The sequence below is a fragment of the Miscanthus floridulus genome, chromosome 17, assembly GCF_019320115.1.
Source record: "Miscanthus floridulus cultivar M001 chromosome 17, ASM1932011v1, whole genome shotgun sequence".
In the NCBI taxonomy this organism is placed as follows: domain Eukaryota; kingdom Viridiplantae; phylum Streptophyta; class Magnoliopsida; order Poales; family Poaceae; genus Miscanthus; species Miscanthus floridulus.
In genome coordinates this window covers 85,678,820-85,705,597 of record NC_089596.1, presented here as the reverse complement: position 1 = coordinate 85,705,597, position 26,778 = coordinate 85,678,820, and the positions used below count along the sequence as shown (strand labels likewise).

At 40.0% G+C, this 26,778-nt stretch overlaps 1 protein-coding gene across 2 annotated transcripts in view; it reads right to left on the bottom strand.

The window, feature by feature from the left end:
- Positions 1–4: 4 nt before the first annotated feature.
- LOC136517060 (midasin-like) overlaps positions 5–26,778 on the bottom strand; it is a 29,760-nt gene continuing 2,986 nt past the window's right edge. Inside the window, exons 6-49 of one of the 2 annotated variants that reach the window (XM_066510573.1) lie at positions 25,116–25,225; positions 24,904–25,023; positions 24,740–24,818; positions 24,424–24,546; positions 24,162–24,261; positions 23,981–24,077; positions 22,959–23,090; positions 22,807–22,878; positions 22,553–22,726; positions 21,981–22,106; positions 20,097–21,875; positions 19,504–19,571; positions 19,231–19,426; positions 19,021–19,125; positions 18,635–18,940; positions 14,097–16,346; positions 12,466–14,007; positions 12,204–12,390; positions 12,051–12,116; positions 11,735–11,817; positions 11,418–11,654; positions 10,868–11,003; positions 10,692–10,777; positions 10,529–10,605; positions 10,219–10,360; positions 10,060–10,149; positions 8,137–8,263; positions 7,601–7,755; positions 7,202–7,309; positions 5,509–5,661; positions 5,212–5,391; positions 4,724–4,924; positions 4,509–4,610; positions 4,201–4,425; positions 3,995–4,117; positions 1,748–1,829; positions 1,547–1,677; positions 1,307–1,471; positions 1,139–1,214; positions 766–878; positions 607–683; positions 419–532; positions 219–287; positions 5–137 (exon numbers count right to left, since the gene is read on the bottom strand). In XM_066510573.1, coding sequence (XP_066366670.1) covers positions 98–137; positions 219–287; positions 419–532; positions 607–683; positions 766–878; positions 1,139–1,214; positions 1,307–1,471; positions 1,547–1,677; positions 1,748–1,829; positions 3,995–4,117; positions 4,201–4,425; positions 4,509–4,610; positions 4,724–4,924; positions 5,212–5,391; positions 5,509–5,661; positions 7,202–7,309; positions 7,601–7,755; positions 8,137–8,263; positions 10,060–10,149; positions 10,219–10,360; positions 10,529–10,605; positions 10,692–10,777; positions 10,868–11,003; positions 11,418–11,654; positions 11,735–11,817; positions 12,051–12,116; positions 12,204–12,390; positions 12,466–14,007; positions 14,097–16,346; positions 18,635–18,940; positions 19,021–19,125; positions 19,231–19,426; positions 19,504–19,571; positions 20,097–21,875; positions 21,981–22,106; positions 22,553–22,726; positions 22,807–22,878; positions 22,959–23,090; positions 23,981–24,077; positions 24,162–24,261; positions 24,424–24,546; positions 24,740–24,818; positions 24,904–25,023; positions 25,116–25,225 — 10,724 coding nt within the window. In that variant the 3' untranslated portion in view covers positions 5–97. The remainder of the gene's footprint in view (positions 138–218; positions 288–418; positions 533–606; positions 684–765; positions 879–1,138; positions 1,215–1,306; positions 1,472–1,546; positions 1,678–1,747; positions 1,830–3,994; positions 4,118–4,200; positions 4,426–4,508; positions 4,611–4,723; positions 4,925–5,211; positions 5,392–5,508; positions 5,662–7,201; positions 7,310–7,600; positions 7,756–8,136; positions 8,264–10,059; positions 10,150–10,218; positions 10,361–10,528; positions 10,606–10,691; positions 10,778–10,867; positions 11,004–11,417; positions 11,655–11,734; positions 11,818–12,050; positions 12,117–12,203; positions 12,391–12,465; positions 14,008–14,096; positions 16,347–18,634; positions 18,941–19,020; positions 19,126–19,230; positions 19,427–19,503; positions 19,572–20,096; positions 21,876–21,980; positions 22,107–22,552; positions 22,727–22,806; positions 22,879–22,958; positions 23,091–23,980; positions 24,078–24,161; positions 24,262–24,423; positions 24,547–24,739; positions 24,819–24,903; positions 25,024–25,115; positions 25,226–26,778) is intronic. The other variant, XM_066510574.1, reaches the window with a different exon arrangement.

Here is a 26,778-nt window from a genome sequence, read left to right as displayed (position 1 = left end):
AAATCTTTTGCCTAGTCCTTTTAAATTTTCAATAGAAGCACTACTATATGGCGCTTGCTCCCAGCTGTAAAGCTTGACGTGATCTTTCAACTCCTTCTCAATGGTTTTTTTTACCATCTTCAATTTTCCCATGAACACTTGAGGTTGGAAATTTTGTCAGAACCAACCGTGGACAAAAGAAACAGAAATACTTTCACATAGATTGAAGAGTGACTTACAGTGACAAAAACTGCATGTAGTAGCCAAACACATTGTACAGAATATTCTGGATTTTCTTCACCGCACTACTGTCGAGTGGACAAATGAAAAAAAACAGTATAAGGAAAATTAATTATAGTGGGAACAGCAAAATAATTTCAACAGCTATACTGAACTAAGTTAAACAAAGCAAACAGTACTGATCAAGTTTTGATCTCACCTTGAATAACTACCCATGCTAGCACCAGTAGAAATCTCGCCATGGAAGGCAAAGAGAATATGCAAGCGTCTCTTGTATTCTCCAAGACTCGATGTTTGAACAAATTCCTCAACACTGAATTTGCAGACCATTTTTGCATTAGAAAAAATATATGTTTCTAGGAAGGGAGAGAAATAAATATGCATTACCTTCTGATAATAGACGAATCCTCGTCCATTAGAATACCAGAAGTCTGAGTAAGTAACGCTCGCAATGGAAACCACAGCTGCACAAGTACAACAATATTCTGTTAAAACCAAAAATCAAGCAATAAAAATTAAATAAGCTTGACAGTAATATAAACACACCTTTACAGCATTCATCTCATACTTTGCCTGGACCTCCTCCAGCAGTATAGGCCAACAATCTAACTCGAGCCTTTGCCATGAATACACAAGCAAGAATATTGATGCAAGATGATCTGCAGGGAAAAGGAGATTAAAACAATACAATGCTATGATTTGCCAGAAACATATTTTTCAGATGTTGGGCATACGACACAATGTGCCGGTAAAATTGAAAAAACAATTATGGTAATTTAACCGATTGTAGATGAGAAATTAAAAAAGTTTTGAAAATACAGTACATAATCCATTTTTGAAGAAAAACTACAGTATGAACTGAAATATAGGAATTGACATCAGAAAATGTGCACAAAGGTTTGTCAGGGTTTAGCTTTACCTTTCAGAAAGAACTTGGAGTCATTTTCCTGCAATGTTTGAGCTTTCCCAGCCAGCAGTTGCAATCCAAGTAAGACCTTAAGAACAAGAAAAATAACAAGAAAAAGAAAGAACAAATCAGTACTTAAAAGCAAGTTAATACTACACAAACAACCATTGAATAACAGACCTTCGAAATTGGCGTGCTCAGGGGCATCGCTAAAAGGGAAGTAATTAGATCCAATATTTTCAAGAGACCAGGGTGATCAGGCCATTCATCCAAATAGTTATAAACTCTCTCCTGAAGTGTAGTTAGTGACTCCACCATCTTGAACAATACAGGAGGATTTGGATCCTGCAATAAGCAAAGTTACTAAATACATGAAAAGAAACCAATGGACATCAAGGTACAATCTGAAAGATGTCATACCTTGTAAGCATTATAACCATTGCAATCTTGAGATGTTTTTGCACAAGATCGTTGGTATTCCAGACAAACACGAAATAGGTGCTCAAGCATGAGCTTTTCATCAAACATAGAACATGTTAATTCAGGGAGATCTGAAAAATAATAACACAGAGCCAATGTTATACATACAGCACTGTTTGAAATGGAAGCAATAAAATTTACCTTTAAGTATTCTTGTTCCCAGCTCATATGATTCTATGAAGGACTGGATTTTCTGTGCATCACTAACTTCGCATTTGCGGGGCTGAAAGAAATTCAACAGGAAATTATCAATTAGCTATGAAATTGTACACAATGACATAGATAATATGGTATTTACAATTGAGTAAAACACATGGCAGTCCCTAAACTTGTTTCGGGGTGTCAGCTAGGTCCCTGAACTCTTAAAATGCAATTTTTGGCGGACATAGTCTGATTGCGCGGTCAAAAGTCACTCGGCCTAAGGAGATTGGAGGACTGGGCTTTGGCTAAAATCACTTGGATGGGCTTTGAGAGTGAAATGGCTTTGGCTAGCTAAAACTCAGCCAGATAAACCTTGGGCGGAGCTCCATATCCAGGTTCGTTCTTCTGTAAGAGGTCTCTTCTCTGTGGCGTTGATCACCAGTGTTGGAGATGCAAACTCCACTCTTTTCTAGACGGATAATTCGCTGCATGGAAAATCCATTGCTTTCCTTCCTCCTCAGCTCTTTTCCTTGGATTCTAAAAGGAGGGCTAAAAGACGTAGAGTATGTGAAGCCATGGTTGAAGAGTTGGGTGCTAGATATTCAGGGGGCTTTATCAGTTACGGCTCTTGCTGAATATTTGGAGGTCTGGGAGTTAATAATGGAAGTCCAGCTTCGGCCTAATACATGTTGGTGTTTCTCATGTTCTTCGGGTCTCTATTCAACAAAGTTGGCCTACAAAACATTGTTTATCGGGTCAATTTCTTTTGAACCTTGTGAGTTGATTTGAAGGACCTGGGCGCCTAAAAAATGTCAATTCTTCCTTTGGCCTGCTGCACATAACAGGTGTTGAACAGCAGATTGGTTGGCTCCCAGAGGTTTGCCCCATCCAGACCGGTGTCCTTTATGTGACCAAGATGCTGAAAACACACACCATATATTATTCAATTGGGTTTTTTCTAGACAAGTGTGGTTGGCTGGTCGCTCCTCTTTCGTCATTTTGGATTGGTGGATCACTCCCCTTCCCCAGAGTCCCAGACGATAGAGCATTATATGATTGGTGGATGAGAGTTAATAATTTGGTCTCTGGTGAAATTAAGCACGGCCTCAACTCGTTGATAATCCTCACTGCATGGAAGTTGTGGAATCACCGTAATGATTGTGTTTTCAATGGGAACAGCCCTAGCATCCAGCTCATTGTTAGGTAAATCCTTGAAGAGGCACACCTATGGTACCTTGCAGGCACTAGAGGTCCTGCCCATCTAGAGGTCGCTAGTTGATAATCAGATGACGGTGATTGTTGGGTCGGGTCATGGTTTAATGTGAAAGGCGCATTTGTTTCTGGTACGAGTTCGTAAGAGTTTTTGGGTTTGTGTGAAAGTGGTGGGTGTGTTGTAATTTATTTGGTTCGTCCTCCTTGATGCATTGATACACAGCTCTCCTGCGTACTCTACAAAAAAAAAGGTCCTCTTTCTGTTTCTAGGTCGCAAACTTTTAAAATGCTATTTTTAGGTCCCCGGACTTGCCTGAGTGTGCCATCCAGTCCCTGAATTGCCATAGTGTGTCATTTAGATCCAAATAGACCCGATCTACTCCAAGTCACAATGCCACATGCCACAGTGGTTGGATCCACAACTCATTATTGACCGGGGCAAGAACTTAATGGCAAAGCAATCGTTCGCTTGCCTATTCCGCCTAAGGAGCACTAGCATTGACCTTGCTGCCACCACTACTGATGACATCATGGCCTCTAATGTGGAGGATGATGAAGGCATAAGGGTAGGGATGGCGAGTTGGCGACGGTGATGTGACGCCACACTAGATTGGAACATGAAGAGAGGGGGAAAGCATGGAGATTGGAACTAGAAGAGAGAGGAAGAGCATGTAGATGGAGCGCTAGAGACCGATATGTGGGCAAGGTTGGAGCTCATTTGGACCTAGATGACACATGCGACAAGTTGGAGAACCCAAAAATGAAATTTTGAGAGTTCTAGACCTGGATGACACCTGAAGACAAGTTCGGGTACCAGACTGAGTGATACTACGAGACAAGTTTAAGGACCACTCGTGCACTTTACTCTTTATTACTATTTATTCTTGCCCTATTTACTACATGCAAAAGAAAAGAAATGCAGGATGCATAAAATGCATCAGATGATTCTCAACATCTGAACATCCAGAAAAAAGAATGCACAACTAGTATATCAGATAAATTATTCCAGGTATTTCATTATAATTTTATTAATACCTTCTCAAAAAGATCTGGCGAACCAAACAATTGGTCATGTATGGTCACAATACATTTTAGAGCAGACTCCGGTATCAGATCCCAAGTATCTTCAACAATACCATTATCCTCATCAATTCTTTCCTGAAATAAATAAGATTGTTACATCAATATGCAACATGAAATATAGACATCCATAAAGAACTAGCATAGGCATTAGGCAATACCGTAATTTTAAAAAAATCATGCTCTAGTTTTTCTTCATTATCTACAACACTGCCTTCTGATTCCATATCTGAAAGTAACAGCACATCTTCTTTAAAGATGTCTTCTATACTGATCATTCGCGATTTGAACTTATAGTACTGAGAATCATCGCTTTCTTTAGCCTTCAAATGATATTTCATGTTGATCCACATGCTTGTAAAATGATCAAAGGTATCCTTCAATGACTGCAAAGAGAAACTGGTAAGAGATCTCACTTGGTTTATCTTATGAGTATAAAGCAAAATGACATGGATATGAAAATGCATACCACATAAGATGACTTATCCATGACAAGGGAACAACTGACACAATCGGCTGTTCTTACTAAAGAAATATGATGTAATGAAACAAGCATCTCAGACTGGGACTTCTGCAATTAGCACAGAAAACATTGCTGAAAGCCAGCTCCAGAGAAATAAATTCATATATATAATTAAAGAAGCTAATGGCATTGAATAAGCAAGAAGAAATAGATGCACTAACCACTTTGTCAGCCACTTTACCAAAATTCAACTGACTTGACACAGCAGCAAGCTTCTTCAACATGTCTAAATCTCCATAACCACTGTATAGGGTTCCTAGTTGGTTAGTAATTGTATAATTTGTAAGATCATCCGTCGCGTCAGTTACAACCCTTTCGGTAAAAGATCCAGAGGGAAACTGCATAAAAGCATAAATTGCTCCCTACACAAAGGAAATGGCAACAAAAGAAATATTAGCATCATAAAGTCAATGAGAGCTCGTCACTAGCAATGGGCATTGTATTGCTTCCTTGCAACATCTACAAACAAAAGTAGTAAAACGGATAGCATCAAATTAATACATAACTATGACAATTTATCAAATTCAACCTACTAATACCTATACCTATACCAGAGTCCACAGTTAAATAAGCATACATTTAGAAATTGATGGTAATTAATGGAAGAATCATTTATGTTTCAAATATAGCTGCAAAACTAGACACATACAAGAACTCTATTGATATCCTCTTCTTTAATCTTCTTCATATACTCCCTCTGAAGAGAACCAGATAGAGCAATTGCTAAGCCAAGTTTCATTTCATATACAGCAACTTGAATTGGCTGGATCAAATCAACATATTCCCTATAATCTTCTGTCAGCCTCTTGATAAAGTTCATGGATGTTATCTGCCACAAGATGATTGCAAAGTTAATCAGCTGCAGTTATCAGCAGTAAAAGAAGAATAAATAGGCCACTAGGCTCTCAGCAAGAAGACACAGAAAATCAGTACCAAAAAATCACACCTGCCAATTGCAGACTCTGTCAACCTCTAGTTGCCCAAGTCCTTCACAATTTAAGTTAGCTAACAAGTCCTTGCACTCAGACACGCGGTCCTCAAACTCAAGGCATGCAGCAATGAGACTCTTGTGTTTAGATTGTCGAGGACGAAATACAACCTGCAAAAATGCACACAAGGTTAAGCCCACCAGTTCTCCACTCCATTTCAAGCACAAACAGACTGCATTAATCGAATATTGGCTGATGATCCATCACATTGGTTCAGTACATTCTCTGAAGATAACCTCCAAGTAACCAGACATACAAATTTCTACAAGAGAGAACAAATATAACAAGTGTAACTATTGCCATCACCAAAGGTATCCTGACCAAGCACAGAACCTAATACAACCTAAACTGTCCAGAGATGCAGATAAGTAGCGTCACACAAAAATAAATCTTAGGGTCTGAATGGTTGCTTGCATTGCATTTGATCCGCAGCATGGAGGCCCGCGCTGACCTGCTTCTCAAGGAACTTACCGTGGCGCATTGGTCAACCACGCCTTCCTCCACCCTTCTTGCTTCCACCGGCACTGGCGCTGGTGACAATGCCCGTTTGCCGCGCAACACCAAATCCAGCACCCCGCGGGATACAGCACAGCAGCCGTCCAGCAGTGGCTCAGGGGATCGACCACCGGCAGCAACGGCTCCAGGAACTCTGGCTGTGGCGACAAACGTGGGAAGCGCAGAGGCAAGGGCAAGCAAGCAGGCTGCAGCAGTTGGCCCAGGGTCCGGCCCGCCTGCCTAGAACCCGTGGACCAAGTCCATCCACAAGTGGCCTGAGAACCGTCCGCCTCTGGCACCCTTGCCTGCCGCCCCTGCTCTCCAAGTGGCCCCAGCCAGCATTCATGCGCCAGCTAGCCCTTGTGGCCCGCGCCAAGGGCCACTGGTCAGCGCCTCCTCCAGGCTTCTACAACCCCATGGTGGGCATGCCCGTCACGGGCTCAGCCAACATGGGCATTCTCCTTGTGTTGAACAGATAGTCGGCTAGGCCCTTGGGTACCTCCGGTATACGGTAGCCCGTTATGGTTTTCCATAAATTGATAGTTAGTCATATAATACTAGTTGGCAAGCATATCTTACGGTGGTCATACTTGCATAAACCAACCCTAGATCATCTTGTGCGAAACAGTCTCTAGCTGAGTTGATTCCCCATGGGAGCGAATTTTCAGGCTCGGGTTAAAAAAAAAACCTCGTCCGTCCCACGCCAAAGCACAGATCAAGGTCCGGCCCCGGCCGTGGTCGTTCTCACATGGGCTACGGTGCCGCTGTGTATAGGTGGGGCAGGGGTTCAGGGGTTTTCTCGACCAACGTGAGAAGGCCTTATCCTTAATGCAATACTCGGGGGCAGTCTTACCCCCCACATGTCGAGTTTTTTATATACACCTGTACCCTACACCTACAGCCCCAAGATCAATCTATTGTTTTCCCGTCCAATTCCAACAACAAAAAAACCAGAAGCTCACAAGATGCAAAGAATTAATATCTGCTATCTCCGGTCAAATAAATTCGCCATTTGCGACAAAGGAACCTAGCAGAAAAGAAACAGTTTTTCCCCAATCTAGACTTCATATTTAATAGACTGGAGATATCAAATATCAGAATGCAGAAATGAACAGGAAGAAATGGGAAATGGATGATGTATAATTGTAATAGGACCTTTGCTCGGGTGTCTTTCTCATCAATTTCCAGCGATTGCAAAAACGTGCTGTCATGGCTATCTTCAGGGGAGCTAGAACCAGCTAATTCCTCACAATCATGACGAACCTGTAACAGCACAGCAGACATAAATTTGCCAGTCTTTTCCCTTTTCTTCGGAAGAGTTGGTTTTCTTTCTTAAAAAGATGAATATCAATTTGATGATACATGCCACATAGCTAAATTGATAATCGAAAAAACATAGCTCAATTGATGATACAAGCCACGGCGCATCTATGTTCTTGCTTGCATGCGTATTAAACAAAAATGTTCTTCCTTGCATCTCATTATGTATATGAAACTGACAATTCGGAGTACGGGATTTCAAGCCATGCACCAAGGTAAGTAGAGATGTTTTACCTTTTCCTCAAGCTTCACCAGTGTAATTTTTTCCAAAATATGTGAATGCTTGTATGTAGATTTAAATGTAGGATCTGGACTGTATGAGCTCAACAATAACCGGAAGCGTAACTCTCCAATACGCACCCAAGCAGCTCCAGTATGCAATAAAGAGTCTGCACGAAATGATGAAACTATCAGAAACAACAGAAAATGTAAGCAACAAAAATAGTATAAACTAGAACCTTCTGCATGGTGAGGGGAAACAAGTACAGTAGACTTGTAATAGGTGGTTCTATATCCCATGGTTACATCTAAATCCAGTAATATCAAATCAGCAGAGTAGCGCATGACTGAATCATTCAACATAACCATATATTGTACCAAAAAGGCAACAATTTTTGGTACTTTAAATGAAAAATCAATCCTTTATGGAATAGAAGTAAAAAAGAATTACCAGGAGTGTAGGATGATAACAAAAATATAATCATAAATTACAGGGCCATCAAAATATCAAATGACAAACCAATCCTGTGGAGTAAGATAAAAAGGAATACCACGGGAGTAGGATGAATACAAGTCCATAAGCAAGGATTCTACGAGTTTATCTGACGTTAACAGTGAAGCCAATACTCTGTGGGTTGACGATGATAACAGAGCACAAATGGTGTCCAGATCTTCTTTCTGCAATGGAGAAGAGTGGGTCAAGAAAATGTGAAGCATCAGCAAAGGTAGCTGAACCAAATAGATTATAACATGAACGAGTTAGTGCTATCTACAGAGATTTACTTGTCAGCAAACATTGTACACAAACTAACAAGAAATTACAAAAGAAAAAAGGAATACCACATTTTTCATTGTACATCTAAGCAATGCATTTAGAATGGAATGTATTGATCATAGACATGGCATAATATAGAAGTAAAGAACTCTTAATTTGATACCAGAACAAGGGAACCGAGGCTACACAGCACATCCGTGGCAGTGTGCTTTGATCCTTTTGTTGCAAATTACTTCTGTTTTAGCTCCCATACACTCAGAACAATGTTCATGGATAGGCTTAACACTAGAAATATTCTTAGAAGAAAAAAGCAAAAACTCCAAGGAGACAACTATGGCCCTGTTTAGATCCCTCTAGTTTTTGCTAGTTTTTAAGAATCTGACTTTTGGAAACTGGGTGGGATCTAAACTGTACCAGTTTTTGCTCCCAGTTTTTGCCAGATTCTTAAAAACCAGGAAGCTATTGATATCCAGCTTTTGCCAGTTTCTTGTGACCCATAGAGCAATAAATGAAGTCAGATTCTTAAAAACTGGGGGATCCAAACACTCCCACCAGTTTTTGCTCAGAATCCAGATTTTAGAAACTAGAGGCAAACACTAGTTTTTAAGAATCTGAAACTGGTCCAAACAAGGCCTATAATTGTGTGCTCTGCAACAACAATGCTGAAGAATCTGCTTTCCATTTGTTCTTCAGCTGCCCTTTCAGTCAGTTTTGTTGGCAGCATCTTGGAATTAGCTGGGATTTCTCTTTGGAATTCTTTTAAATGATGCATCAGGCGAAGCTTCAATCTCAAAGCACCTTCCTTCATGGAGATTTTCACCATTGCGGCATGGGAAATTTGGAAGCAAAGAAACAATTTTATCTTCGATAGCTTTTATCTAGGTCGCTCCCCTCTGGAGCTTAAGTCCTGGGAGTTGTTGGTCGTCTTTTAGTTAGTCTGTGGCGCGTTGATGCGGTGGTCTCCTAGTGTGTGTGTGTGTGTGTCCTGGTGCTAGGGTAGGGTCTCCCAGACCCGTCTACTTGTTTTTCTACCTTAATGAAATGACGTGCAGTCCTCCTGCGTGGTTCGAGAAAAAAAATTATCTTCGATAGAGGCCAGCCTTCCTTTGTTTCCTGGAAGAGCTCTTTCTGTGTTGAGGCCAAATTACAAGCCCATAGATTTAGTGAGTTCAAGCGTCCTGTTTTCCTAGATTGTATAGCTTCCTTAGTTTAGTTTTCTGTTGTCCCTCCCCTGGGTTTTCTTTTCCTCTGTTGTTTCTCCTCCCTTTGGAGGTTTTCTGTACAGCTTGTTTTTTCTAATACAATCAGTGGGGGAGGCCCCTGCTGTATTTCATGTTCAAAAAAAAAACTCAGCACAGTGTTAAGTATTAATTTACATGATTAATTACTTCAGTTTTAGCTCACATACACTCAGTTCATTTACATGGTTAACCAATATTGAGTATGCTGAATTAACACTTCTACTTCAACTAGTAAGCATTCAATAGCTTATTTGCTAGTAGAAAATATTTCCTCTGAAAACAGAAAAATAAAAATATCTGAAAACTTAACAAACTTGCAAAATCATCTATATATTGTGTTGTTGATAGTGATTCTATATTTCACGGCCATACAAGTAACATTTAAGAAAATATACATATTAACCCTTTGACATGTACATCAAACCTTTTCTAATAACATCAGAGGATGATGCACAAACCTCTATAAAACGTCTCGATTGTTGGAAGAGGACAGACTCTAACTGGTTGTAGTCCTCTTTCTTGAAATACTTCTTATGGACAAATATAATCTGCAAGATTTCAGAACAGACAACTCAATCGGGAGCTTCAACACAAAATATAGATAAATTAATCAATACCTGCTTAAATAGGGAATCAGCAGCAGAGTGCAGACTAGAAATGAAGTTTCCCAAACACGAAACACCTTCCCAGAGGTTTCTAGATGCAACTTTGAGCATTACACAATTCTTCAGATAATCCACCACACGTAAATCCTGCTGGCTGCAGAGAGGGCAAGAATATAAGTTTGTGGGATTGTCTTAACCAAAAGGCTTAAACATCATCAAGTTACTCAGTTTCCTGCAATAGCCACTAAATGAGCAGCAGATCATGCTCTATGCAGTAAACATAAAAAGGAACACTCCATAAGAAATAAACAACTAGGCATACATAATAGTATTGATGGCGTCCGTTTTTGTCAGGTGTGCCAGGTCACAGGAATCATCATGTGTGACTGAGAATAGACTCTGAAAATAAAGCAAATCATATAAGGAAAGTATCATGGTTGTCTTAGTATATATAACTATAAAATGTGAGGGTTTTCGAGAGAGACCTTTGGGCTTCCTGAGCAATAAGTCCACAAGGAAGAGTGGTAGTTGTACCACATTTCAAGAATACAGCTAGCAACCTTTAAATGCGCTGCAAAAAAATCACGTCTCATATCAAGTTGTAAGCTAAAACAGAAAATGGGACAAGCTTTGTCAGAAAATACAAAGGTTGCCTTTTTACCATTATCAACTTTGGCCCAGTCATGACAAATCCACCAAATTATCTGATGTTGAATATAGTCAAGAGGAGATCTTGAAGATGAACCCAGTGAGTAATCCATAGCATACTTCAGCAGGTACTCAGAATTCACAAGAATCTGTCCGGCAATACAAAACTTTCAATCATTCTGAAATATAGAACCTATAGTTTTTCTTCCGTGATCATGATTCAGAATAAAAATGCATGCATGTAGATCGAATGAGTTTTCTCTTTTGATCTCAAAATTTCCTCATTTTGATATTGATGAGTATCTGCATATATATTCTCTCGTATTCAGTATATTCTCAATACTTACCATGATGAATATCCTGTTCACTTAACTCTAGCTAGTTTACACGACCTTGTTTACTGCAGTGCTAGACAAAATAATCATTTTCAAAAAGAGTACATGAAAATACGCATGCCACTTCTTTGTTATAGTTTAGCACACAAAATTATCAGATCTTGCACCAAACTGTGGAAACAATTAATAAATGAGATTCAGAAACAAAGAAATTATTAACAGACAGACCTCATGAGCTTCAGAAGAATCTTTTTGTGTGCACTTGCATAGCTGTTGAAGTAAAAGGGTATCCAAGTTTAAACTCTTCAAGTTGAGCAACGGAAGACTTGCTAGCCAGCCCTTGAAACCATAAATGTTACATAAAATCTCAGAGGACACTGAGCAACAGAATTTAAATTCAGGCACTGATGTCTTGGACAATAATCCAAGATTACCCCTCACAAAGTTAACCTTTCCTACAAGCCTCTACATGAACAAAATACAACGAAATCGTAAGGAGGTTAGATGAAATGATGTCAGAAACATTACATGGGTACAAGAATAACCTTGTGAACTTCATCCAATTGGGGGCCCACAGTTAAAACATCTTCCTCGGTTTTCATTGTAGCAATACAAGCCATAGACACACCTTGACAAACAGAGAAAAGTAATCAGAAAGGAAAGTTGCCATCAAAGTCTACAAGACATTCGTAAAGACAGTTAACAACAAAGGGATTATGAGGTAAGCACACCTAACATGGCACAATTAAATGAAGTTGTGCTAGAGGCACGAAAGACAAAACTGTTAATTGTGTTCCAAGATAAACCCCACGGGCAAAAGAAAGAAAAGGCAGAACAAAAAAGAAAATTGCATGTGGCTACCTTCCATTGCTAGGAGTCTAAGATCCTGATTGGCTGACAGCATAGCATCAGTCAGTTGTTCTCTATCTGCAAGCAATAGGTATCAATTATATTCTAGATGGTGTGTGCATGGCTATTAATTGAGCAATCAAAACACATGCTCAAAGAAAATACCATCAAGCTCTATATTCAAAAGATTCTTCCTTGGCCACACATCTGCTGTGAAGGAAAAAAGTTCTTGTATTTTGTCAAATATCTCACTAGATGATGGCAGATGAGGATGACCACCGTAAACCCACAAAGTTGGTTTTCCATATTGAAAATTGAGATCATGTAGATTGTTGAGATTCACACTTTCCATCTGAACAAGATGTCAATTTGCTGTTAATTGTACTATCAGAAAGAGAAGAAAAGAAATGGTCGGATGTTAACTTACCAAAAAGACGCCAACTTCAACCTGGAACTTTGGCGGCAATTTCAGTATTTCTTTCCTCAAAAGATTCCAAACAATCGGTAGTCCCTCTAACTGAGATGCAATCATCATTTTCCATATTGATCTGTGGTAATCAAGAAGGCGAGAGTATATTTTGAGCAGGTTCGGGAATTCCACAATCATTTTAAGTACCTCGCCCTCTAAGCATCTGAGGGACTTCAATGCTGGCAACAAAGTACATTTCAGAACAGCAAGATCAGAACATTTTGTCTCAATTTGCCATTGCTGCAGCGTAAGCCGTAACAAGCTCAAAGCATCAAAAGCACTACTAAGCCGGTTCTGGCATGCTTTCAGGCTATCACAACAAGCCATATCCAGCAACTTCTTCGAAAGTAAAGGAATATGCTGAGTTATAATATCGATCTTGTGATGGTCAACTATTTTCCTGTAACATTCAAGGATGCTATGCCAAATAGGATGCTCACTTTCTTGCTTCAGAATATACTCATAGCTCTCAAAAAAGTTGCAATAAGGCTGGACCAGACAGTTATACCAATTAAACCATATGGCATACAGTTCACGATCATTTTCAGTACATTGCTCCATTACCCAGTTTGCAGCAAAGAAAAGCATCTGATCAGCTAAGCATGAATTGAATGCCCCAGTTACACAATTTTTGACACTCTGACCAGTAACCGTAGGAAACTGTAATTCATGTAAGCTCGTAGCAGGAAGAATAGATTGGCGGACGATATTAATATCACCCAACAACGATGAATTATCTTTCAAACTGCTTATCTGATAAGCAGCATATTGGGCACCCAATGACTGTAGAAACATGCAATTCCTCATAACGCAAGTTTCTTTTGAATACCAAATGAAATCCCTTAGTTTTTGCTCAATTGGCCAACCACCCGGCAAGGACATAGATAATCCAGAATGCAAACCAGTTGAATAACCATCAAAAACAGTCAAAAACCTAAAGTTTCTTGCCAGAATTTCAGATCCATCAAAATTATTCAAAAATTTAAGTTTTCCTTCCTCCACAATTCTAGATCCATTAATTTCACCCAAAGATGGTAAATATGTGTGTTCCCAGCTCAAATGCAGGCTCCAAAGGAACTGATTTCCTTTAATAATCAGTTGTTGGAACAATTGAACCCAGCGTGTGATTTCAAGAAGGGTAATGTTTATACCAACACGTGAACCTTCAGCTTTTGCCTGCATGTGTGCTTCACACATTGACGAGACCAGTTCCATTCTTGGTATTCCACAAGAGATTAAAAATCTTATGACATCCTTCCGTTCACCGTCCCCAGGCACCTTGCTGCATCCTTCCAGATTCCAACTTTGGTCCATCAGAAAGATCTCCACTCCTCTGTTTCGCATGGCTCTTGAAACTTCACCATAGTTTGAATTTACTGTCAAAAACATTTTGAACTTATGGTGGGCTTTGATAACTACAGGATTGCCATCAACAAGACCACACTCATTGACTACAATAGACCTTTCTTGCTCAACCAAGGAGTTTATCCTATCAAGTACCTAAATGAATTCACGAAAGGAAAAGGTAAAATTAGCAAAAGCAAGCAGCAGGACAGAAAGGTAAAGTACATGAGAAGCAGAGAGCATACAGTAGGGTTACAGAAATTTGCATTATCCAAAACAATCCATTCACCGCGTTCAATGGCCCTGATCAAATCTCCCGCAACCCATTCGAATTTAACTGGTTGGTGTGCAGCTCCATTCTGCTGCAAGTTGTTGATGGACTTCAGTGTTTTACTAAGATCATCTTTTGTCTTTTTGAACTCGTCTTTTGTCAATGGTACAGGAAAAAACATTTCCAGATCACACTTTATCTGCTCAACTATTTCAGCAAGCAGGCTTAATGAAGGCAAAGATGCATTCCCACTCATTTCAATGAATTTCGAAGTCCTAATTGACGAGTGCCCTTTTTCAGCCACAAATTCAAACCATTTTGTAAACAAACCCCTTTTTTCTGCAATAAAATTCTTCCGGTTCGTGTCAATACTCAGGCTGAAATACACATCAACGTAATGCTCAACTTCTGATAAAACTGCTTTGTAGTGCCTAAAGAAGTTATACTGCTCAAAGCATCCCAACAATTCTGACACATCAGTTGCAGACGACAGATTCAACTCATTCAACGTATTTCCCGAAAGCTGAGCCAGCAAGCGGATTAATGATGTTTTACCAGCTGAATTTTGTCCAATAAGAATGCACAACCAACCTTGCTGGATGCAGTGCATGGCTGCTTCAAGACTATTAAGGACACCTGGAAATATGTTGAGTTGATTGTTTTGCACTTTATATGATTGGATGAGATTTCTTCCAATAGAGGCACTTCCAACAACCAAGCAATGTGGATTAACATAGAGCATTTTTGGTTGGTGAATGCTCGTCTTTTTCTTAAAGACCTCCTCATAAAGCTTAACAACTTCATGGCGATCAACCAAAGTACGCATTCTTTGAAGATAGACAGTATTTAAAAAACATTCATCCTTCATAGGATCTGAGGAACCTGCTATCATCACACAAGACCTGATAATATCACGTAGATTAAATTCCCAGGGAGAACCTTGTTGGCCATACTTCCTATATACCATGGTATCCATATATAGCCTGTTATTAAAGTGAATAAGATTTCGGATTAAACTTTCAGAAATCGATGGAAATTGTTTTTGACAAATGAACAGATAATCTTCCTCTGATAGCTCATCAACATAAACTTTGGTGAAGCGGTTCAGAAAGGACTTGGGAAGACCTTTCCGCCCACCACCTTGCGATGAAGGATTCTGGCATGCAAAGACACGAAAGGATGATGAGCATTTGTAAGTTTGACCAAGCTCAGGTATGAAGACCTCAGCACGGTGGTCCAGAATGGCATTCAGACCCTCTAAGACAGATTGTGGAGCAAGATTGAGCTCATCCAAAAGAACCCAGCTTCCATTTTTTAAAGCCTGAAGAAGAATACCATCAGACCAGGAAAATTCCATTCCATTTCCCCCTTGAGCTGGCAGGTCTGAACCTAGAAGATCCATCATGTCTGTCTGTTCAGATAGATTTATCCGTACAACATCATGACCAGAAAATTTAGCTAATGCTACAATTAAACTTGTTTTTCCAACTCCAGGACTACCTTCCAGAAGAAGAGGTTTAGGTAGTTGCATACCACGCAAAACTCGCAAGACATTCTTACTGGTCGTGGGCGCCTTTATTTCAAAGGCCTGTTGCTTACAAGCAGAATGGCCTTCAGGAATATAGAATGGTGCAATGCCAAAATAACCTTCCAAACAACCATGATCTATATCTTCTTTTTTCATATTGTCACCCCAGCCATAATTATTTAGATCATTCAAGTATGAATCTACTGCCTTACCCTTAACTTTCTGCAGTTCTTCTAGAAGGAAGGACAAGCAAGTATTCCTCATCTCAGTAGCCTCAGTTTGAGAAACATTTAGGCCTAATGAGAGCCCATCAAGCAAAATAAGAAACAGGCCATGTATCAAAGCTTGCTCTGGCCCAAGATTTTGCCCAGTCACATTTATAAACGAAATCCATGACAGCATGTCCCGTATCGTGAGTGTTCTTCCGATGTGCAATTGGTTGAACCACTTCCAGAAATTAACGATGCAATCTCCAAAGCAAGAGAAGTCAGTTTTGGTGAACCTCCCAAAAGTTATGCTCTTAAGTTCATCAACATCAGTAACAGCAGGAACCCAAATTTCAGTAAATCGATTTCTTAATGCAGGAGAAAGCTCTTTTTTTCCATAGTCACCACCAGGGTTCATCGTTGCAAGGATGAAGAAATTTGGATGTGATACAATCTTCTCTAACACAGAACCACCTTTCTCAGCCAATGACTACAACAGTACAAAAGCGCATATAAATATACATAGAACTTAAGTTCAACAATTAAAAAAGCAAATATTCAATAGAAATGAATTGTATAGAATAAGTTTAAGCATATAGATAGAAAAATGACCTCTGATTCTGAATATACTTTTCTTTGCACAGTGGCCACTAATCCTATAACTATTCCCTCTGATTCCAATGTAGGTCGTTTTGAACTTGTGATCAAGGATTAAGGAAGTAGTCAAGTAGATCAAATGATCTTAGTGCCATTAATTTATTATGTATTGAGAAAGATTACTCGATCATTTATGAGTGTGGTAGCATTTATTAAGCAGGAGCAAGGAAGGAAGAAAAGGGTAAAAGATGCATAGAAGGTCTAAAACCTCCTACACTTGAAAAGTTGGAAGGCTTAAAACAGCCTAAATTTGGATGGGAGGGAATACAGTGCATAGAGAGGGGCTCACTACTTAGACAGGAACCTTCGAAGCAATGGAACAAGGAAATGATACTAGTAGGTCTATCATTAAACCTACTTCCATATATGATAATATTTTTTCCAATAAGGTCTAGACAGAAAAGGTATAGCAAAATATGGAGAACATGACAGTGTCCAGGCTCCCAGTGACATCTTACAAATGAAGAGACCAACTAATTAGAAGCATCATTTTTTGAGCAGTAACTGAAATATTTTGCCAGGATTAGGAAGGCTTTCCAACGACTAAATTGTGTGGCAGAGCACAGAAACAGCAAACTTTCCCAAAAACACCTTATGTCCACCAAAAATCCTGAGGTGTGTGTGGTGTGGTGTGAGTTTTTTTTTTTTTTGTATGGGATATTTTGAGCCTTCCTTTTTTTTCCCTATCTTAATGCAATGATACGCAGCTCTCCTGCGTATTCCAGAAAAAAAAAAACTTATGTCAACCAAGTTACGTGTTTAAGTTTGCAGGACCCTAAAACTAGTCAAGTTCACAACTTCATCAATCTGACTCATAATTATTAGGTTCCGAAATTGCAATTCTGTCCCTTTTTGTGTGACCTCGGTATTCTACTTTTTAGTGCAAATGGTCCACCATTGTTTAAATGTTTTCATATAGAAGGGGCCACTTCCTGAATGAGAGCCTAGTCCCGACCATCTAGCGTGTGTTTGGTTGGAGGGTTCAACTGGGTTGGGTTGGGTCGAACCCACTTTTGAGGGTGTTTGGTTCGGAGACTCTGGGTTGGGTTCGTACCGCAAAGGGAATATTCCCTCCAGATGCGGGTTCATCCGATTCCTGAGATTTGAGCGGACCGGGGCGAACCCACTTCGGGCGCACGCGAGAGATGACGAGTGGAGCTCGAGGGCGAGCTCGAGGATGGCCGGTGAGGGTCATGGGCGGCGCTGACCGAGCGTAGGCGGAGCTCGAGGGCGGACCTGGGAGCAGCAGCGCACCTGGGCGAGCAAGGGAGGCGCGCCTCGCGCGGATCTGGCCGAGCGGCGCGCATGGCGGAAGCGCACACCTGCACTTCGCGGGGGCGGCGCGCATGGCGGAGGACGCGCTCCTGGGTGAGTGGCGGCGGCGGCAGCGTGGAGAGCAGCGACGTGCTGAAGGTAGAAGTAGACAGAGAGAGGCTGCCACATGGGTCCCACTTGCCAGTGTCTTATCCCGCTTCTGCGAACGCTCTAAACCAAACAAAGAACTGGAATGGACCCAACCCAGTAAACCAAACACAAGATGGGTTCGACCCATTCCAAAAATCTGGGTTGGGTCCAACCCATCCCCAGTCATCCAGAACCAAACACATGCCTAATGTGCAGGAGCATACACGCATACAGTTCCACGTAAGTAAATTATTAATCCACCCTATACATCAAAAATCCACCATACATTTATTCTAACTGAAGCAATCAGAGCATGTCTTTATGTGGTAATAAACCATAATTGGTGTGGCCTTCCACATCCATTCAACAACATGCATGGCATTAAGATGGAAAAAGGATGGCATTAGAATTAAGATAAATATCAAGCCAAGTTTACTAGCTTAAGAAAACAATATGCAGCGAAACAACAAAATCAACTAAGATAGCTGCTATAGAACCCACAATTTGAGGATATTTAATCTAGATGAGCTCCAAGTTTACAGCAGGAAAGCATAAAAACAATCAATGAACAGCACTCAGCAAAAGGATTCAAATATAGTAACCAAACAGAACAGGTTCCATTAAGCCTAGTTTGTTTGCATAAGATAAGCCCAGAGCTACTGTTTCCTTCATCCTTCAAAAGAAAAACAATGAATGGATAATTAAGAAAAGGCATACCAATTTTCTTTCAGGTTCTAGAACACTGTTCAAGCGTTCAAGCACACTGTCATCAGCTAAAGAAATTTCATCAATGAGGAAAAGATCACCATTCTTCATTGCTTGAACAAGCGGTCCATCCTGCCACAGGAAAATTGCCTGCCACCTCTTGTGGAGGTGCATCAAATCCAACTTGATTTGCTCCATGGCACCAAGATCTTGAGCTGACACCTCGGGAAACAGATATTTTTCCTTTCTGTATCTGTCAAGTACTTCATTCAGATGACTGATGACACTATCAGCTCCAGATACATCAGTTTCAAGTGGCTGTAAATCATGGATAAATCAGTTAATTCACTTTGATAAGTCAATGCATAAATACCACATCGAGAAACCAAATAACTTACCACATTCCTTGCAACATAAACAAACATTTTCATCTGTTTGATTTTTGCAACAAGATCTTTGAACTCAATTGCTATTCTTGACCTATCACGTATAGGGCAGAATCCCTGCAGGTAACAGCCAGATCATAGATAGTGAGACACATATTTCAACAACAGACAATGGTATCTAGAGAAACAGGATTCATAGACAACTTAGAAACAGTGACGCACCCCAATGAAGTCTGATGTCTCTGTATACTGATGGCAGTTCAAAATGTGTAATTTTGATCCAAGGACAGCACTTAGAACCTGGCAAACAGTTGTTTTCCCACCACCAGTTTCGCCAACGAGGAGTACAGGTTCGCGTGATCTGTAGCAACGCTCAATAAGGAAGTATAGCCTCCACATACTTTTTGTCCAAGTGATACTGCAAAAGAAAATTAAAAACGCATCTGAACCAGAACTATACGAGTACACTATTAAAAAAAATGCAAACAAACTCACTTTCCAAAGCAATCTCGTACTCTTAGTTTGATAGCATCAAGGGATAAGTTATCTTCACGGGTGACTTCCTGCAAGAATAAACCACCACTCAAGATTAGTAACCTAATCCCTTTCTAAGCAAAACTTCACAAACTTCCATTAACAAATGTAAAAGTATGATGTTGTATTAAAATTCTAATTATGATGTGACACATAAGAAACTACCCTTTCATCGATGAAATGACACGGCCAGGTCACTGCACGAGCAAACGGTGCCCAAAACTTAGTACCGCTTGGTCAAACAGGATGTGCACTGAGCTAAATAGCAACCATATGTTTAAATTAAGTTGTATGTTAATAGCTCCAGTCAAAAAAAAATCATATATGTAAATCAACTGCATCCACTAAACACTCACAGCCATCTAGAAAACAATCTATCCGACAAAAAATTAAATGTTCAGATTGCCCTCATCCTATTTGGTCAGCGCCACTACATCAATGCAATAAAATTATGATCATGAATGTATATGTTTTGCTCATGAACTTTCATCCTTTGCAGGCACAAGATAAAACCGCGAAATTAAAATGATGCCATAGAATGATGGAATCATTACCGAGTTATACAGATCGGCTATGTTGAGCTTTACACGTAGGTGACGCTCCAAAGCTTCTTGAACAACAACTTTCTCATTGTCATCCCTTAATCTCTCTGCCAGCAGTAAATAGCCATCTTTCGCCAGATCTTCATATGACTTCCCTTCAAATGTCCTGTAACGATTGGCCCAACGAAATAGATCCCTAGGTGTTATGAAACCATGTTTGCCAGCAAACACTCTACTATTTTGTCTATGCGTTTGCAATTCTTTCATAACTTCAACCATTCTTTTCGCATAACTGGGAGCAATTCTACATCGCTGCTCCAAAATCGTGACTAGCTCATCTTCTGGTATTTCATCAACATGCACTTCAATAAAACGGTTGCGGAATGCCCGGGACAAAATTTTACGCCCCCCATAAAGCATAGGTGGGTTTTGTGTGGCAAAAAGCATAAAATTAGGGTGTGCATGTATAGTCTCTTGCAGCTCTGGCATGAAGAGCTCCCTGTTGTCATCTAACAGCCTATTTAAAGCTTCCAGGACATCAGATGGTGCAAGATTTAGCTCATCCAAAACAATCCAGTGTCCCTCCCGCACAGCCTTCACCAAAGCACCCTCCTGAAACTGAAGCTTCCCTTGACTATCGGTCACATAAGTACCAAGATATTCTTGAAGATCAGTATGCTCATGGTTGTTGATTCGGACAAACTCATGGCCAGTTTTTGCAGCAAGGTACCTCACAAGGCTAGTTTTGCCACTTGATGTTGGCCCTTGTAAAAGAACAGGGTATCTTCTAATATAAACAGCACGGGCAAGGTTGATTATGTGCTCAGTAACACTTTGAGTTAAAACATAGCTCCGCAAAAATTCATCTGATTCACAGCCACCTAACTGCATAGGCTTTTCAATGAAGTAGTCAGCAAAAGAAATGTTAGGTGGCACTCTTCCATCTAACAAAAGTGAAACTATTAAGTTCTTAATGATTTTTCCACTAGGTGCATCCAACATTGTAAGAAAGAACATACAGAAACCATCATAAATGGCCTTTCTGAAGCCAAATTTTTTCTCTGCGTTTTTTATATATCCTAAAGCGCGAGATAGAGATCTCAAACTAAATTGAGGCTTCTGATTAGCACCATCCTGCAGTCTCTCCTCACATTCCTTTTTTGCAACTTTATAAAATCGAACAATACTATCTGTAACTCCATTTGTAACATTCAGACCATCCAGATATTTCCTGACAAAAAGGTGTAGATCATCGTCATCCATAAGATCATCAACAAAATATTCAGTAAAGCGGTTCCTAAAAGTGTACGGCAGTTCTCTTTTCCCAGCATCAGTTGCTGGATTCATGCAGGCAAATATCCGGAAGCAAGGATGACGTTCAACATAATCCACATCTCCCCTTTCTGCCAGGCAAAGTGTGCCCCTCTCTCCATCCAGTACAGCACCAATTCTTTGAAGTGTCTCTGGAGGTGCAAGGTTAACCTCATCAAGCAAAATCCAATGGCCTTTCCTTAAAGCTGAAATAAAAGCACCCTCCACAAACTGAAATGACATGCCAGTTGCTGAACCAATTTGACTACAAGCTATATTTAGTTTGGAAGAGAAGGTGTCCCAATCAGAAACAACATGGGCTGGCAAAGGCCTTTTTCTCTTTGAACCACTTGAAGACTTAGAAATCCCTTCAATTAGCTTCTTAGCCGTCTCAACACATCTTGCCAAAGTGTGTAATAGTTTTATCCAATTCTTTTTCATTACACACTCAGCACAATGCCGTAGAATACGTTCATTGCCCTGAATAAGTGAACAATTGGGTAAATAAACATCAAGACAGAATTGGAGCGAGGGTGGTATGTCTTAGTGTAGGATCACAATATGAGAACCAAGCAGTAGACACACCTTTTCAGAAAAACTCTGACAAAAAAGAACCTTGAACTCCGTATAAAGAGGAAAACATATTGACCGAGCATCTGTAGGCTTAAATCCCCCGAGGAGATCAGAAATATCACTTTGCTGGCTTAAGTTCTGAAATATAAATAAAACAACATTAGATTATAAATGATAAAAATTGTGAGACCAAAAAAATGTGATTTGAATATTTGACACAGCATGTTCTGGACTTTCTATGTTTGACACTCTGAAAGAGGTCCAACAATGCACGAAACAACTGGTAAACACAAATACAGTTATGATGGCATACAAACAAGAACTATCAACATAGGACGCTTCCAAATATTTAGAAGACAGGCATTTTCCAGTTGAGACATCGTATATAAAACATGTTATTATGCACGAATTTCAGTGGTGGTGGTGAAGGCAAAGATGGTCCAGGCTTCACAAACATGGTAGAGGGGTAGAAAATTATGACATTATATTTATACATATGCAACTCAGTGACAACAGTAAATTTCACAGATGCAAATATGCAGTTGTTCCAGCTTAGGATTGTTTATGTTACTGATCTAACATACCACCACAGTCAACGGATGTTTAAGCCAGGCAGCAAGATTCTGCACAGTAGTAGTCTTCCCAGTACCAGTTTCACCAACAAGAAGAATGGGCTCATTGAATTTTATAGAACATGCAACTCTTTCAAGAATTTCTAATGCACGCCGAATATCAGCAAAAGGCCCTTTCTGGATTGCCTACATATTTGAAGCCAGGAGTTAGCAAACAAATGAAAGCTTGACAAAGAGATGTATCAAGTAAACCAATGATTATTTACAGCTTTGTTGTTGTTGTTGTCGTCGGAGCACGGCAATGTAACTCTACCAACTTGCAATTCTGTATGTCGGGCCTGTAAATTACGAATGGTTGAACATATGAAAATTCAATAAACAAGACATATTTTCAGATAAGAAATGAATATACACATGCCTGGATGATGGGCTTTTCAGTAGGTTGCACTGTTTCTCCTCGGTAAGGAACACCTAATATTCTAGCAATTTCTCCTGCTACATATAACCTTTTCTCCGGAGATGATAATGAGGCAGTGAAAATATCAACAGCCTAGAATTTTACAAAATAAAAAAAGACAAAGGTGCTTGAGATGCCTGGAAGACTAGGTGTTTTATTCCACAATGATAATAATAAGATAGCACATGTAAATTCTCCCATGTTCTCAGAACAGTGTAAGTTTATATAGGTCGTTTAACATTTACAGGTGGTATTATTTATAAATGACAGTGAAACTAAAGCTACTTAAACTCTGAATAAATATTCAAATGAAAAATTGTTTAAAACAGCTGGTAGGCGTTGGCCACAATCAAACCATGAAATTCAAATTTAACTAACAATAACAGCGATTTGTATTTCTGCAGTGTGTACGAAGTAATCCATAAGCCCAAACTTGAAAATGAAGGGTCAATAGGTCATAACAGTTGTTCACATCCCTAAGTGCTACTCCTTCCGCTCCAAATTACGGTTCACTTTAGCTTTGTTCTAAGTCAAATTTCTCTAGCTTTTACCAAGTTTATTTATTTTTCATGCACCAACATCTACAAAATCAAATTAGTACCATTAAATTACGAATAAAATATGTCTTGATAGTGCATCTATTTGTAGTTGGCGATGTTAATATATTTTAAAAAAAACTTCGTCAAAGCTAGAGAATTTTGACATAGGACGAAGTTAAAGTGAAGTATATTTCGAACAGAGTATATTCCAAAAGGCAGCATAGCAGCAATACCGTGAAAGCAGCTATCGAACATTCACACTGCAGGTCTGCCAGTTTCACTTACCATGGCTTGCAAGATGCAACTTTGACAGCTAGATCATGTCACAATATAATGAGATATTCCTATAGTTACAGTGCATTTTTTGCAGAAGTAATTTATTATAAGCAATAAAACAACATGCACAGTCCAAAACATGCTCCATTAGAAGAGAAAGCAGCAAACCTCATGATAAATTAATTTGCATCCACTAGAGGCAAATCTGAGGTCCTCAAAGTTGAGATCGATCCCTAATATTCTCTTGCACCATTTTAGCAGGTCCCTACGAAGTAATAAGATAACTACAAGTATCCATTATCACAGGTCGATAGCAGGCAATATGCTGCAAGAATTATGAATTGCGCACCTTAACGAAAATCTGTGCAGAACACCATCATATAAACCTCCTGCTAAGTTGAGACCACCAAACTGATAAGATCCAAGAGAGTTGACCTTTTCAAAGGTATCTACATTGCATACAATAGGTTCGTTATTCCCTCTGGACTCTGGTCAAATAAACATGATGTTTCAGGCAGCAAATTTGACTTGCATGTATTTTAATTTTGCTGTCTGAAACATTATCTAGAAGTGACTGAAGGTAGAAAAAGATACAAGTATGTTCCATCTACCTATGAGTTTGGAGGAGATGGGCTCCAAGCTTGGGTAGCACCCTTTAATTATATCAACCATGTCACCCTGATTAGGTTCTCCCACCATCACTTTTCTCCACAATGCACTAAATGTGAGTCTCCCTGTCAAAGGAGCAAACAGAGGACATGAATCAGCACATGTGCGAGATTGTGGAAATATATAGCTGTTTCTGTGTGGTCAAAACAGTCCTGATCATTATTGTTGCTTATCAATTTTTTTAGTACACCGCTACAGGTATAAACTAAGAAAATTTCTGCAGCATGCACATATATAATTAAAACCAACTGAACAAACCTGGCAGATCATGGGAGACATCATTCTTTGATGTCGTGATGGTAGCAAAGAATCGGAAACTCTCAGCAACTTCCACAGCCTACATGAGGCAATTGTGACTTATAGAACCTCTATTACAGTGGCACTCATGAATATCATCAGAAATCAGAAGTAAGGTGTCTTACCTCTGCATGGCCAACTGAAAAGGTATTTGAACCTTCCAATAAAGGTAGTAAGATTGACTGCACATCGCTAGGTGCTTTGTCTATGTCTTCAAACACAATCCAAAACCCTTTGACAATAGCCTACTCGGAATAGGATGAAAAGATATTAATATGTATGGGAGGAAAAAAAAAAGTCACCTAGGATTATATGAACAGTACTCTCCTATACAGACCTGTGTAAGCGAACCAGGAGCCCACTTGAATTCGCCAGGTTTCTCTGTGCAAACGTAACTTCCTAATAAGGTCCTACCATCCATTTGCTCATCCATGTGGATAAAAAGTACTGCAAATAAAATCAGTAATTAGCACTTTGCTTAAATATATAGAAATTAACAATGTTACCAAAGATGGCTATAAATATTGATGGAAGATCAATAGTGTCATGCCATCATCAGGGATGAGATACATGTTTCCAAAAAAAATTCAATAAGCAGCAAGTTTGTATTGGATAAAGATGAAACAGAACTATGGAGTCAAAGATTTTTCTAGAATTTAGTGAAAGGTTCCAACCATTGGGCTTCTTTGACTAAATAACTTATCAAATGTTAGAATTCAGCTGGAACTTCACCATAGAACACAGATGATGGAAGGGGACTATGCAAAACAGATATGATCACGAGAATAACTAGGTAGACCTATCCAACTTGTGACTTAGAAGACAGTTTGATATGAAACCACAATAAAACAACAATCCTACCGAACTTTTCTTCTGCTCTACGACTTATTGAAACTTTATTTCATCATCCATTCATCTAAGGAACAATGTTTACAAGTCGTCCGATTAATCGCGATTAATCGTCCTAATCGGTCCCTGGTGACCGATTTGGGCTACCGATGCAATTAGCTCGATCAGAAAGCTTGTCGTCCGATTATAGTCATGACTAATCGCGATTAGTCGTCCGACTAGGACAGGGACGACCAGTTTGTCTGCTCTGTTTTTCGGGAGGAAAAGGGGCGCACGCGGGAGGAAAAGGTGCCGCGCGCGGGAGGAAAAGGCGTCGCGCGCGCGGGAGGAGAAGTTGCACGTGCGAGAGAAGGGGCATGCGGGAGGAAAAGACGTCACACTCGCACGCCATCCCTGCAGCTCGCTAATTGAGAGAGAGAGGAAGAGAAAGAGAGGAGAGGAGGGAAGAGAAAATGGCAGCTGGAGCACCTGAGCCGCTCCCGCCCCTTCCGATCCGCCGATTCGCGGCTCCTGCTGCGACTTCACGGCCTCCACCGATTTGTGTTTCCAACCTCCACTCCGTCAGCCTCCGTCATCCTGCTGCTCACAAGTACCTCTTCTTCTCCCATCCTCTGCTCTGTTCTTCATAGCACTTCCTTCCTCTATTCTTCCTCTCCTTTCCTTCCTCTGTTAAGAAGTATGAACTATATTGCTTATGCTTGCTTGGATCTTGGACTTGGATATACTCCTTTGATGTGGTATGCTGCTTGTGCTTGGATAGTTGGATAGGGTATAAACTGCTCTGGGTAGTGTGGGTGGTGGCTGCTTGTGCATAGGCTCTAAAATTGGCAGCAAAAGGAGGGGACTACTAGGGTTGACTAGGCTCGACTAATCGGCCTGGTCGACGACTAATCGCGATTAATCACCTGGTCAGTCCCATGACGACTAGGTTCGACTAGACGGCTTGTAAACATTGCTAAGGAACCTATCTATCTTCTTTTTTTCTATTGACTAGTACAACATATGAATAAATAAACAGAAAATGTGATGTACATGCACGTAGTGAATCTCCCTTTGCATGTTTCTGGAATATGAAGAAGCAAAATTCAGTTCTGGAACCAGTAACAACAGCCGGTGTATATCACCGAACAAAACAGGATAGTACCATGCAA